A 15,333-nucleotide genomic window follows, 5' to 3' on the forward strand; every position below is an offset into this window, starting at 1 on the left:
TACTGCATCCCTTATGGACTCCAGCACCCTGCTGCCTTGGGGTGCTTCCACTAAAAACGGTAATACGGCTCAGCTCTCCCGGAGCCTGCCTGGACGTGTCTAAGAGACAGAACCAGACGGCAGTAGGCACAAGTGAGAGCTGAGGGCTGCACAGGGAGCCTGACCACTGTCACTGTTGGGAGGATGAGCTGATTCTGGCAGGGACAGTGCTCCAAAGGCCCGAGTCACAAAAAGAGGCTTGGGTTGAGTGAGGCTAGAGTCTGGACCCAGGAACCTGATGAAGCCCGCTGGTAGAAGCAGTGCCTGGGGGGCTGCCTGCCGAGCACACGTAGGATGGGGGTGCTCTGGGTGCCGGCTGACTGATGAGTGCTGAGGCATCTCAGAGAAGCAGTGGGGTAGGCTGCTTGGCTGGGACAGCTGAGAGAAATGGGCAGAAGTGGGTGGTTTTAGGGTAGGACCAAGATGTGGTCTGGATTTGATTGGAGATGTTGAGGGAGAAGAGCTGCTCCCCGGAATTCTGACTTCAAGTAGGACGGCAGCTCCAGTTCTAGGTGCAGCTGCCCAATTCAGTACTGAGAATACTCAAAGAAGAATTTGTCAGACCTTCTAGGATAGCCCAGGCTTGTCACAGGGACAGCTTTCTCTCTCTGCCTCATGTCCCATGCTCAGTGTGCAGCTTTATTCTCTTAGATATCCTTAGATGGTGGTGGCTCTTACAATCTCCGAGGAAAGACTAGCCCTCAGACAACTGGCCCGATACCTACATGTCTCCTGCTTGCCTTTGATCCATAACCATAACCAGGGAGTAGGTACAGTGATCATGATCCACCAAACAGCACGCTGAAGTTGGGGAGGATCTTGCTCCAGAAAAGTGAGGCTAGAGCAGTCATGTCACCCACTAATTGTGTTGCTTTAGGCCAGTAGCTTAATTCTCTTTAAGTGTAAATTACTGGAGAGAAAACAAAACAAAACAAAACAAAACTGTCAGTAAAGTACTTGCCTTGTGAGCAGGACCTGAGTTCAGTTCCCACAACCCATGTGGAAAACAAAAGGCTGGACATGGTAGTGCACACTTGTAGTGGTAGTACCGGGGAGGGGAAGCCAAGTGAGGACTCCCTAGAGCTTGGTGGCAGCAGCCTAACCAACTCAGTGAGTTCCAGGCCAGTGACAGACTCTGTCTTCAAACAACAGCCGGAGAAGTGTAGAGCGTCTGAGGAGTGACACCCAAGGTTGGCCTCTGATTTGCACATAGAGAAGCTCTCAGAGTCTCATGCCGCCTGATGACAGGGAAGTGTTAGAGAGATGGATAGCCACTGTGATCAAGTTGTCACCTCCGCCAGAAAGGGACCATCCTCCCAAGGCTTTGCAGAACATTTACCAGGTGACACTGAAATATGTCTTCCTTTCTTGGGCTAGTCTAGGTTTTGTTTCTAATTTTTTTAATGTTTTTTATATTTATTTTATTCATAAATATATTTTATAGACACATTCCTCATAGTGTGCCTGTGAGACTATATATGATACATAGTAAACTCACTCATCATCCCTCATCATGAAGCAAATTTTTTAAAAGAGGCCAAAACAAAAAATGTGCTTTGCCTGCATTTATGTCTGTGCACCACATGCATGTCTGGTGCCCGAGGAAGCGGTGAGTCTCCAAGTGGGTGCTGGGAATTAAACTTGGGTCCTTCGCAAGAACAAGTGCTCTTAACCACTGAGCCAACTCTCCCTTGTTTCTCATTTTCATTCCCAGACTTGGATACCTGAAATGGGGTTAATTTTTGTGGCTTTAAGTTTTTTTTTTTTGTTGTTTTTTTTTTCTCCCCAGGAAGTGAGTGTTGTTTTTTGCAGTACTGGTGATTGGAACTAAAGCCCCATACATGCCAGACAAGCATTACCAAACTGGTATACCACAGTCCAACTTTTCTGTTGCTTATTTGTATTTAGAACATTAAACTGTAACACTGTTTCATAGAGAATTGGTTAGATTAGGTTAAGTGGTGACTGGGATATTAACAGCATGTGGTGTGAAGTGTCATTTTATGTCTATGACATAGAAATAAATTCATAAGGATGAAATCAAAATAGCAAAGAGAAAATGAGTCATGAAGTAAACAGCAAAGTGTCACTCATACCAGACACTGAGTTATTGGTTTCTTGTTTAAGTAGACTCTAAAAATAAATCCAGAAGGGTACAGTCCCAGCTGCTAGCAATACCTGCCTTTGGATAGTGTGACCTTGGAAATTCCCCTTTGCTATGTTTTGATAATTGTAAAACATTTTAATAACGATTATGTACCACATTTATTGTCATCAAAAGTCCACAAATTTAGAGAAGAAAAAAAAAACTAAAAGTAAGCATCTGTGTAGCCTGATGGTGGTACTGCCTGTGTGGGACTCCTGTGTGTTTCCAGGAAAATGAGTTTACCCCATTATTTTAGAGCTCGCCCTGTTAATTTAGTCACTGTTGGATACTGGATTACACGTTGGCTTACAGCTTTTCCTCAGGATACTCTGGAACAAAGCTGTGATGTTTCACACCCACATCCCAGGACACTCAGGCGGTGTGCCGTGTGGGGGTTGACCTGGACACCCCTCTCTCTTGTTCCTGCTGTTTGGGTGTGGAAAGGAGTACTTGTAATGGTGATGAGAGTCTGCAATGGGAAAGGAAAGCCCATTTAGAACTAGGAAGAAAAGGAGGGTCTCCTGGAAGTTTCCAGTATAGTTTAAAACCTTCAAGTGAGCGTTCAATCACGTGGCCCCTGTTTACTTCATTGCCTTTGTTTTACAGCCTCCCAGTAGCATGGGTTAAAGAAGAGTGAATGACAGAGCAAGCTAACTTTGAAATTATCAGCATTTGTTTTAGAGATCTGCTCTTACAATTTTGAAATTTTTCCTTGTTTGATGGTTTTAAATAGAAAGTACATGGCTGTTTTATAACAAATGAAGCAAATTAAGAAGGAAGGAAGGAAGGAAGGAAGGAAGGAAGGAAGGAAGGAAACTAACTCAGCTTTTTCTTCACTTTGTCCTTCCCCTATTTTGTCTGTCTCCCATTTCCAACCACATAATTAATTCATTTGAGTTGTTTTTTGAGAAGACTGTTGAGAAACCTTTGAGGATGATGAATGAGTTCATTATCTGTCATATGTGGTCTCACAGGCACTCTGTGAGGAACATGTCCAGTGTGTCACATGTGCGTAGTTAATTGCTTGTGAGTTATATCTCTGTAAAGCTAGATGTTTAATAAGATCCAGAGTTGTTAGGTAGTAGCCAGGCATGATGGCCCACTCCTGTAATCCCAGTGCTGGGAGGCACAAGCAGGAAGATGGCAGCAAATGTCAGGCTGTCTGGTCTCTGTAGCAAGCCTCAAGCCATCCGAGTTGCTAGGTGTTCATTTTGCTCTTGGAGCACGGCCAAGAGATTAAAAGGACTGGGGGGTAGGGGGGATGGGGTGAGCCAGGAACTTTGAAGGAGCTTCTGGCCTAGCAAGTATCTTTCTGAAACTGTAATAGTCTCTAATTTCTCTACATACCTGTGCTGTGGTCTTTGCCAGAACGGCAGGGAGGTGGGCCCATCCTGATGTGACCACTGGGGTCTGGTTCCTGTTGCTAATCAAGTGTTTGGGATTCATCTTGTTGGGTGAGTCCGTAGTTCCCTATAGCTTCTGGCTGTTCACTATGTAAGTACCCAACGTGCTTACCCCTTCCCCAGTTGATGATGCTGGCTTGCTTCCAGCTTTGACCATAAGCTGCTGTGTTTATAGATGAACTTTGGACACAGGTGTTCATGAACTTGGTGCACGTTGCAATGGATTCTGGGGCCAGCACATGTTAGCACCCAAGAATTCTGTTCTTTATTTAGATGAAGTCACTTCTGATTTATTAATTGATAATACTGTGGTGTCATGGCAGGGGAACTCAGAAAGGTTTTCCTCATGTTTTTATTACAGGTTTACATTGTGCATTTAGATCTGTGGCCTGTTTGACTACAGGCTCTTTTAGCATATGGATGTTGAACTGCTCTACCCATAAAGAACCTGCCAGTCTCCATAGAACAGCTTTGTACCTTGTTGTACATCATTTGACTATATTAGTCTGTTCCTGTACTCCACTGTGCTCTGTCATTGGTCTTAGGGACTATGTTCTCGGACACCGCCATCTGTTGGATCCCAGTGTCATGTTAGGCTTCTTGGAGGTGTCCCAAGCTCACGGTACTGTTTCCTTGCTTTCTGATATTCCCAGTTTCCTGCTCGTTTCATCATTCCTTTCTATCTTCAGGGTCCCATTCTCTCCTGTGGTATCTAGCTGTTCATTCCACCCTGTGGTTCTTGTCTCTCTAATGTGGTCATCATCTCTGTGGTGGATTTGCATCTTTTGTCTAGAGCTTCTATGTCTATACCTCACCTTTTGGATACAACATGCCCTCAGTACTATTGTCTGCTGATACCCACATCCGTCAGGTCTGTTCAGATGAATGGCCTGTTCTCTCTCTCTCTGGAAATTGTATTCCCCTGCTTTTCTACCTGTCTGGTCATCTTTAGCTATGTGCAACTGTGGATTTTGTCCCATTGAGGCCTATATAGTTAGGATTTTCCTTTTAATTTTTTTGAGATATACTTGAGATACAATTAATCCATATGGAGGTAGTTCCATCCTTTTTGGTACTTGTTTTTAAGATGCATTAGGCAGGATCTGAGCCATACTAGCCCAGGGCTAGCAACTTTCCACTGACAAGGCAAGGTTCTTTTGATGTTGAATCCAAGGCTCCATGGGTGTGAATTTTCCTGGTCTGCTTGATTAAAGTAGCCACTCTGCTCAGCTTCCCGGAGTACAGTCAACTCTGAGTATCCAAGGGGATTTGCACATCTGGGGTGCTCAAGTGCTTTACATGAGGGGCATTGTGTCTGCATAACCATGTCCTCCTGTCCACTCTTAGTTACCTCCGCTTTAAGTCATCTCCAGATACTTAGATCTAGTACAGTGCAAATGCTGTGTAATGAGTTATTACACTGTATTGTTTAGATCATGGCTTTAAAAAGAAGCCTACATGTTGGGCAGAGACACAGCATTTTATTGGGAAATATTTTTGAGCCTTGGTTGACTGAATCCAAGGACATAGAACCCACAGGTAAAGAACCAACTGTACTGGGCTCTCTCTAATCCTCTTGTGTGTTTTCATGGACTCTGGTAGTTTTCTCACATCACATTCCTTTGTGATATTGTGCTAATCGATGACGGGACCTTTTCTAGTTGCAGAACTCTGGGCAGCTCCCTCCTCTGTCCCTGCCCTGCCCTAACCGCTGAACTCCACTTGGGTTCTTTTCTGTACTCAGCAGCCTGGCAGTGACCTGGTGGCAATTATAGGGCTCCTCGTCTGCTCCCATCTCCTAGAATCAGAATACCTAGTACTTTGGTCTTTGGGACAGTAAAGTAAACCCCATCCCTTATTACACTTAGCTATGTCCCCAGCGGACCCAGCAGTAAGCACAAGGATGTAGGATTGAGGCAGTTGCATAAAGTGATGGTTCTGTGCCCTTGTGCATCAGCTGGGGTCTAGGGGATGGCATGGCAGTGACTGGGGAGTCGAAGGCTCTGGATGGTGCCTTTTCACTTCTCTACACTGTGTGGGAGGTAGAGTCTGTTAATTGAATATTCTGAAGCCCTCCTAAGTCCTTCACATTTTATCCCAATAAAAACGTCGGTCTGCAAGGCAAGGCAAATGTGTTAGAATGCTGAGGTAGAATCCAGGTGTAACCACTCACTAGACCAGACTTCCAGCTTTTTGTGTGGTGAAGTTCTCGAGCATAGAACTTCTGGGAGTACAACATTCAGAATCTACTTAAAACTAACGTTTGGCCCATGGTAAGTAACTTAAGGCACATTTCTTGATCCGCTGTTTTTCTGCTTTGCTTTCTTGTGGTGCTGGGAATGGAACCTAGGGCCTGTGCATGACAGATGTCCTCCAAGCAGTTACATACTCAGCAAACACTTGGTTTGGTTTGGTTTTCTGGTTTGTTTTGTTTGAAACAGGGTCTCTTGTAGCCCAGGCTGGCTACATAGCCAAGAATAGCCCTGAATATATGACCTTCCTGCTTCCACCTTCCACATGCCTAGGATGACAAGCATGTATTACCATGTCTGTTGTATGATCTGCTGGGGTGGAACCCAGGCTTCCATGCTCTCCAGGCAAGCACTCTGCCAACTGAGCTACAGCCCAGCCCTTCCACTGTTATCTTTAAACTTACATTAATTGAACTGACTTAAGAATTATTACTTGGGCTGGAGAGATGGCTCAGAGGTTAAGAGGACCAACTGTTCTTCTAGAGGTCCTGAGTTCAATTCCCAGCAACCACGTGGTGGCTCACAACCATCTGTAATGAGATCTGGCGCCTTCTTCTGTATACATAATAAATAAATCTTTAAAAAAAAAAAAAAAGAATTATTACTTGTCATGTATGAATTTTCTACTCTTAAACTAAAAAAGGTTAAATAAACTCATACACTAAAAAGAGTGTCCTGTTTCATTCTTATCAGAAGTAAGATAGGGTTGCACATTTAGTTGTACAATAGGTCTAAAATACTCAGCAGTGGTGGTGCACAACTTTAATCTCAGCACTCGGGAGGCAGAGCCAGGCGGATCTCTGTGAGTTTGAGGCCAGCCTGATCTACAGATCAAGTCCAAGGATAGCCAGGACTATTACACAGAAAAACCCCTTCTTGAAAAACCAAAAAAAGAAAAAAGAAAGCTCAGAATTGTTAGAAAAACAGTTGTTAGAATTTTGCAACTACATTCTCTTTATTTAATAATCTATAAAGATTGTGTAAATTTTTATTTCCCTAATATTTTCAGTCATTACTTTAGAACATACAAGTTGAGTGTCTGGAGTGATGGTTAAGAGCACTCACTGCGGCCATGCGGTGGCAGCGCACGCCTTTAATCCCAGCACTCAGGAGGCAGAGCCAGGCGGATCTCTGTGAGTTCAAGGCCAGCCTGGGCTACAGAGCAAGATCCAGGACAGGCACCAAAACTACACAGAGAACCCTGTCTCGTTAAAAAAAAAAAAAAAAAAAAAAAAAAAAAAAAAAAAAAAAAAAAAAAAAAAGAGCACTCACTGCTCTTACAGAGGACCCAGGTCACTTACCACCACCACCAGGAGGCTCACAGCTATCTGTAACTGCAGATCCTGGAGAACCAGTGCCCTCTTCCAGCCTCCACAGGCACAGGGCACACTGGTATGCAGTACATAACATCCAGGCTCTTCCATGTACACTTAAATAAGTAAATCTTACTTTAAAAAAATAGAACATATGGAATAAACATCCCAAAGCTGAAAACACAAACTCAAAAATCCTCCAAATGCTAAATTTTTGAGCATCAACATAATACCACAGTAGAAACTTTTTTTTTTTTTTTTTTTTTGGTTTTTTGGTTTTTCGAGACAGGGTTTCTCTTGTGTAGCTTTGCACCTTTCCTGGAACTCACTTGGTAGCCCAGGCTGGCCTCGAACTCACAGAGATCCTCCTGGCTCTGCCTCCCGAGTGCTGGGATTAAAGGCGTGCGCCACCACCGCCCGGCCACAGTAGAAACTTTTACACTTGACCTTACCCACTAAAAATGTTGTGTAAATTAAGTACATTTAATGGGGAAAATATTTTTTAACTTACCTCCAGGTTATATGTTTAGTGTACATATTAAACATGAATTTTGTGTTTAAACCTGTATCCCACCCCAGAATAGCTCATATATATATTCATACACACACACACACACACACACACACACACACACACACACAAACACACACAAACTCCACAGTTTGGAAGACGAATGCAAGCAACTCTGATATGAAGCATTTCAGATAAGTGACATTCAATCATATTTGAATGGACTGTAAAAATGAAAAACTATTCAAATGTAAGAATTTTAAGTGTAGATTTTTAAATACCACATGCAGGCATCTACTTGGAGGGAAACTGCCTTGTTTGAAAGCAGCTGTGGTTGTGGAGAAGGAGGTGAGATTGAGACATGCAAAAGAAGGCTCTGCCTGGCTCCCCTGGAGAATTACTACAGTGCTGCAGGGTCAGGCAGAGGAACAAAAGCCCTCAGCCTGGCACTTCCCCACCATCCAGGTGTGTTTGAGATAACGTTCCAGAGAAAGCATCATGGAGGAGCCTACAGTTAGGGACACAGTTAGGACCATGATTGCGTTGCAGCTGAGAGCTAATGGTTTTCAGGTAATTAGTGCAGTTAGAAAGGTGACTCATGCTTTTCCTGAGGGTCTACCAAGGGCTAAGTTCACCATTATCAAAGATTTTGTTCACTTACGTTTAAGATTGCATTCAGAACTGGGGAAGTAGCTCCGTAGGTAAAGTCCTGCCATGCAATCATGAGGACCTGAGTTCTGATCCTCAGCATCCACGAGAAGCCCAACACAACAGCATGCATCCATAATCCCTGTACTGGGGCAGTATGTGGATCCTGGGTGCTCACTGACCAGTATACCCAAGTCTGAGAGCTCCAGGTTCAGTGAGAGATAGTCTCAAACAATAAGGTGGAGAGTGACTGAGAAGACACCTGATGTCACTCAAGAGAGATCACATTCAGTTTGTAAATTGCTCCCTGGGTTCCCTGTAGGTCATCATTGCCTCGGGAGGAAGGTTCCACCATGCTGCAGGTATTGGTGAAGCCTTGACCAGTTTCTGTACTTTCTCTATGAAGGCACCAGATCAGTAACTCTGAGTGCTGTATGTCTTCATGTCTGTGTTTATAACATCTTTCCATCTGTTCAGTTTCTAGTTGCTGACATTGCTGCTCTTAGTTTCTTATTTTGGTCTTTGTGTCTGTGGCCCTGCTGTGATGTCAGTCTGGGCCTGTTGTACAGGTATGTCACATACAGACAAATGACAGAAGTTTGACTTACAGAGCCTCACATTCCATGGCCATCTATGGGAGGAAAAGTGTTTAGAAGGAACCATCTTTTGGCCTTTGGCCTTCCCAATAGAAATCATGTTCACTAAGACTGAGGAAGCAGGAGCTCTTGGTAGTTAAAAACAAAAACCAAAGAGCTGAGAAATGAAAACTGTGTCTCTGGAATGAGAATCATTGTTCTGTTTGGGACTGTTGCTTCACATCACAGCTAAGTGTTCATTAATCTACCAATTGGTAATGACTAATACAGATAGAGAAAGGCTTCATAGGGCTGCTGAACTATAAGGATATTCTTTTAGCTGGGTGGTGATGGCTCACACCTTTAGTCCCAGCACTCGGGAGACATAGGCAGATGGACCTCTGTGAGTTTGAGGCCAGCCTGGTCTGTAGAGTGAGTTCCAGGACAGAGAAACCCTGTCTTGAAAAACAAAAAACAAAACAAAAAAAAAAAACCTCTTCTTTTAAAATTATTTCATAACTATTTTGACTTATATTTAAATCAGAGGATAAGACAGTTTGAGAAAGAGCTACAGGGCTGACTGAGAGAAAATGGGAGTGATGGGTACTTTCTTACATTGCCGTCAGCCCCTGTCATGGCCAGGTGGAGCTTTGTGGGTCACATACACAAACACGCACATGTGCAAGCCTGCTCTTAATGTCTACAGGAAAGACTTTGGGACGTGCCGAACAGTTGGAACTGCCAGAATGCTTCTGCAGACATTGTGTGACCCTCAGAGCAGCCTGGTTTGAAGAAAGGGTTTGCCCTTTTCAGAGCTGGCACAGGCAGAATGTCCATTACTGTCTTGATTCTAGATAAGCACAGAGAGGTGCTGTTCCATGGTGCTGTGCTGCCCTCCCATGTGACCCAGTCCTGTCATGTGTCTGTGTTTCCATGTGTACTCTGAATATATACATTCCATTTACAAGATCATGACACGCTGGCAGACTACACAGTACCTCAGGCTTCTGGTCCTCCGTCCCTGCCGTAGATGATGCTGCTGGAGCTTCTCTGCCCTGGTTCCATTGCTCGGAACAACACAGGTCTCAGTAGCGTGGAGGTGACGTCAGCACCACTGCTTTTCTCAACCTGTGTCCTTTCGCAAATTTAGCTCCTCAAGTTTTTATATTAAAAAGTGCTGCTGGGCAGTGGTGGCGCAGGCCTTTAATCCCAGCACTCGGGAGGCAGAGGCAGGCGGATCTTTGAGTTCCAGGTCAGCCTGGTCTACAGAGCAAGTTCCAGGACAGCCAGGGCTGTTACACAGAGAAACCCTGTCTTGAAAAACCTAAATAAATAAATAAATAAATAAATAAATAAATAAATAAATAAATAAATAAATAAATAAATAAATAAATAAATAAATAAATGCTGCCAGATTAGTTACACCGAGAAACCCTGTCTTGAAAAACCAAAATAAATAAATAAATACTGCCAGATTAGAACCCCAAGTATCATTTGTGGTGTCACACTGTGCGTTTGCCTCTGTCCCTTCCCCCACTAAGCATCGGAGTTCTGTTGACCTTTTCTGAGGAGGAGCTGTCAGTGTACCATGGTGCAGTAAGAAAGCGGCTGGGGGCCGGGCGGTGGTGGCACACACCTTTAGTCCCAGCACTCGGGAGGCAGAGGCAGGCGGGTGGATCTCTGTGAGTTTGAGGCCAGCCTGGTCTACAAATCGAGTTCCAGGAAAGGCACAGAACTGCACAGAGAAACCCTGTCTTGGGAAAAAAAAAAAAAAAGAAAGTGGCTGGGAGCTCCAGGAGCCCGGTTTTCTTATGGGAGAACTCCTTGGAAGACAGAGCCCAACAGGAGAAGCTGCCTTTTCCCTCTTTAGCTGTTGCCTTTCACCATGGTCCATGACGTCACCCAGTTCTGCTCCTAAGTACTCGTGGAGCAGGTTGCGTGGCTTGTGTCATCTTTGGTTGCAGAGCGATCTGACTTGAAGCTCTCGTCTGGGTTGCATCTGTACCTTTTCCTGGGGATAACCTGTGAAGGGCTTATCATGGGGCCCCTCTCACTCTCTGAGCAGGTGACCAGTTGCTTGTTTGCTCCGTCACTGCCTCTAGCCGCCACCAGGCTGTTGTTCCTTCCTATGTGGTGTGTCCATGCCTGTGCGACAGTGTTCAGCATCACGAGATCTTCCTTCCCCAGCTTGCTTTGCCTTTGCTGACCCTACTGGGTATCCACGTACCCTACCCTGCTCCTGAGCTGGCACCTGCCTGAGCCTGCAGCTTGTACCTACCAGAGAGCAAAGTGCCAGTCTTCCATTTTTGAAGGCCCCTTAGCTCCTCTCCATCTGAGGAGAAAGAGGACAGTCAGTCCGGGCAAAGGACTCAATTCTAACTTTCTTCTCCCAACACATTCACGGCCTGGGAGCCCAGGGAGTTGGCTGGTGGTGACAGGGTCAGTTCTATCACTGTTGGGCAGACCTTGGGAAGAACTGGTGGCCTGCACAGGCTGTGTGCGACTAGGCTCATCCCATTGTTTATCTCATCCTTGAGCTTCAACAGTATATTACCTCAGGAAACTCTACCTGTCCTGATCCCCATCTGCTGAGAAACATCCTGCATGTCTGCTTATCATCCATTGTTTGGGGGCCTCACAGGGCCCTGTGCACATTCCCCAAATCGTAGAAGGCTCCAATCCCCAGAAGCCAGAAATCGACACTCATAATTCATACGGGTGCTGGAGTTCAACACCTAGACTTTTCTTCCTCTCACAGTTTACATGTTTCTGGGTTTCCAGCCATTTTTTCCTTTCTTGCGTTCCTTTACTGCCCCTTTACCTTCATGTCATTCTTCATAGAAACTGCACTCCTAGCTTTTGTGGCTGGTGACATCGTAAGAAATGCCCGGCTTGCAGGCTAGGTATTCGTGACAGTAAAGAAAGAAGAGGGAGCTGCTGGTGCTGACATATTCCTAAAATCCTGACTCCCAGGAGGCCAAGCCAGAAGGATTTTGATCTTGAAACTATCCTGGGCTACATCTTGAGGTCTCAAACAAAACAAAAAGGAGAATTGAGAGATTGCTCAGCTGTTAGAAGCAATGGCTATTCTTGCAGAGGATCTGTGTTCAGTTCCCAGCACCCACACAATGGCTTGCAACCATCTGTAACTTCAGTTCTAGGGCAACCAGCACCTCTTCTGGCTTCCACAGGCACCAGGTGTGCACACAGTACACATAACAGAGACACAGGCCAAATATTCAAACACGTAAGATGAAAATAAATCTTTACAAAGAAAAAGAAGGGAAAACAGAGAAGTACCCAGTGTTGGTTTGCCTGACTAGACCAGGCCTCCTCCCGGGAGGTTGTCCTAGAGCTGGCATTTGCATTTATGTCAGATATTTGGATTTGTGGTTTTGACGATGTGGGACGAGGACTTTTTTTTTTCTCCCCAAGACAGGGTTTCTCTGTGTAACAACTCTGGCTGCCTTGGAACTACTCTGTAGAACAGGCTGGCCCTGAACTCACAGAGATCTGCCTGCCTCTACCTCCTGATGGGACAAAGACTTCTTGATCACCTATAAGCCAGTTACTAGATCCCAAGACTTCTTAACTGGCATTTGATGGACTCATAGTTGTTATAAGATAATAGGTCATATTTAAAATTAATGCAAAAAAAAACCTTACAAGTCAATGACTTAGGAAAACTCGAGTTTGCTGTTTATATCACTGGCCAGTCACATGTTTTGTGCAGGTCCAGACAGACCAAGAGCTCTGCTCAGCCAGCCCCTAGACACACTCCCCTCCATCAGCTCATCCCTGTGCCAGAGAGCAGTCCTGTCTCAGAAGTGATCTCCAGCTGCCCCAGAAGTCACTCATCTGCCTTGTGTTCCTATGGTGGTTACGGGCCCGACCCTGTACGATATATAGCCTTTGCTGTTTTCTCGGTTTTCCTGCTTCTTTAGTCTTTTCTGTGGTCTTTGTCATCTTGTCCTTTTCTGGCTTTTTGCTTGCCCACTCACTGGATTAACAGTCTCCTGTCAGCACTCACCTCTTAGCATCTGCTGGGGTCAGCTGTCTCTTGACAGTTTGACAGGTGAGAGTCAGAGTGACTTATAGCAGTCAGTTGGTGGTCCCATGCCCAGAAAGGTCTGTTTTGAGCTGCAGCTCTGATCCTGTCTTCTCTGGAGACCCACACTTCTTCTGAATTTTAAGAAAAAAGAACAGCTTAGAATGGGAAGCATCTATCCCTAGGATTGTGTAGTGTTTCTTGGAATGTTCTTGGTAATAATTAAGTATCCTGGTTGTGATCATAGAACATGTGGATTTTAGTTTGCAGTTAACATGTTTCGAACCTTGCCACCCTCCTCCAATCCTACGGGAGCAGAATTTGACCCAGAAGAAGATGAACCAACGTTAGAAGCAGCCTGGCCTCATCTGCAGGTACTGGACTTGGCACCAGCCCAGATAGGATGGCGTATGCCATGTGGGTGGTGACCCAGGGCCTCTCTTTAGACCAATGGGCTTCTGATCTAAAGGGATTTCTTTTTAGCAGAGCAGGGAGGGGAAGAAAAGAAAGATTGATTGATTGATTGGTTGGTTGGTTAATTGATTGATTGATTGATTGATTGATTGATTTTATGAAAACACTTTACACAAGCTACAGAAATGGAGACTTATTTCTCTGTCCTCAGTGATGATACTAGCTTTACTAACAACATTGAATTTGGGTTTTGTCTTAGTTAGAGTTGCTGTTGTTGTGATGAAACACCATGACCAAAGCAATTTGGGGAGGAAAGGGTTTATCTGGCTTCCATATCACTTGATCATCAAAGGACATCAAAACAGGGCAGGAACCTGGAGGCAGGAGCTGATGCAGAAGCCATGGAGGGGTGCTGCTTACTGGTTTGCTCATCGTGGCTTGCTCAGCCTGCTTTCTTATAGCACCCAGGACCACCCACAGTGGGCTGGGCTCTTCCTCATCAATCACTGATTAAGAAAATGCTCTATAGGCTTGTGTACAGCCCAGTCTTATGAACGCATTTTCTCAATCAAGGTTCCCTCCTCCTAGATGACTGCAGCTTGTGTCAAGTTGACATAAAGTCAGCTAGCACAGACTTAGAGCGTTCCCAGATGTACTTCCAGTTTTCAGTGCCTGGGTTTAACCTATGCCCCTGTACATCCCAGGCTCCTTGCTGACAGATGATACTCCCCAACATACCTGTAAGATGCCAGGTTGACTGGTTATAAGGCCAACACAAGCAGAGCATTTATGTATGTCCTTGGTGAGGAGGGGAAAAAAGAAGAGAGGAGCCAGATGTTCTGCCCTCCAGGCATCTGACTTCCACACAGCTAATGACAGACCATCCACGCTGTCCAGCCAACTATGCTGTGTTTATTTACAAAGGGAACCACAGTGGTTGTGGTTCAGTGTCTGTGTTTTTGTGTTCCTCTCCCAGGCAATCCTTAAGTTCTTGTCTGCTTAGAACTCCATGATACATGTAGATGGCAAACTGCAGATCTCACCCCCAAGCTTGATCATGGTCCCAGGTGTAGCAACTGAGCACCATGGAAAGCACTGTGTACCATTTAAGAGATAGTCTGTGGTTCTCACTAAATGAAAGAATTCGGTCTGCAGTTAGAATTATGCTAAGCCACACAATTCAGCATTAATTTTGCATGTGTGTTTTTAAGTCTAATATTTTCAAGCAAAATTAAGATTGAATTTGAGGTGTTCTTAATCCATTTATGAAGTACCATGTTATTTGACACATTGTTTTTTTTTCTCCTAGCTTGTTTATGAATTTTTCTTAAGATTTTTAGAGTCTCCAGATTTCCAGCCCAATATAGCAAAGAAATATATTGATCAGAAGTTTGTATTACAGGTAAGTTTCCACCTAGGTGTTCCTTAGCAGCCTTGAGTACAAAATGGTCATTGTCACTAAGTGCTGTTTTTCTTAAAGCTTCTAGAGCTCTTTGACAGCGAGGATCCTCGGGAGAGAGATTTTCTAAAAACTACCCTTCACAGAATCTACGGGAAGTTCTTAGGTCTGCGTGCTTACATCAGGAAACAGATAAATAATATATTTTATAGGTAAGTCCCCATGTGGTTGCTATCACATCAAAGACAGAGGAGGGGAATTGAGCCATGTGCAAGTGACCCCCCCCCACACACACACACACACCACCACACTGGGTACCTTGCCCACTCTTTCCTGATGCAGTTTTGACTGCTCACTTCTTGTAGTCTGCTCTTGCTTCTGCTCTCCAACGCCTTACCACATACACCACCCTTGCTTGAGTTCCTATAGAATTGTCCAGTTGCCCTGAGTGTGAGTGAATTGACTGTGTCCCATTCACCTGCTTGTTACCTTACTGTTCCTGCTCAGTCACAGGAAGACAGGAAGGAGGGGGGAAGGAAGTAGTCAGCCTTTGCCTGGGAAGATCTGTGAATTAGGTGAGCAGTT

At 44.8% G+C, this 15,333-nt stretch overlaps 1 protein-coding gene across 12 annotated transcripts in view; it reads left to right on the plus strand.

Moving 5' to 3' along the window:
* The window catches only part of Ppp2r5c (protein phosphatase 2 regulatory subunit B'gamma), a 142,753-nt gene that overhangs the window by 93,764 nt on the left and 33,656 nt on the right, over positions 1-15,333 (plus strand). For all 12 annotated transcript variants that reach the window (XM_076551394.1, XM_076551388.1, XM_076551390.1 and 9 more), the window contains 3 exons: positions 13,199-13,309; positions 14,659-14,751; positions 14,830-14,960. In XM_076551394.1, the coding sequence (XP_076407509.1) occupies positions 13,199-13,309; positions 14,659-14,751; positions 14,830-14,960 (335 nt within the window). The remainder of the gene's footprint in view (positions 1-13,198; positions 13,310-14,658; positions 14,752-14,829; positions 14,961-15,333) is intronic.

Source organism: Peromyscus maniculatus, chromosome 14, assembly GCF_049852395.1.
Source record: "Peromyscus maniculatus bairdii isolate BWxNUB_F1_BW_parent chromosome 14, HU_Pman_BW_mat_3.1, whole genome shotgun sequence".
NCBI classification, from domain to species: Eukaryota; Metazoa; Chordata; class Mammalia; order Rodentia; family Cricetidae; genus Peromyscus; species Peromyscus maniculatus.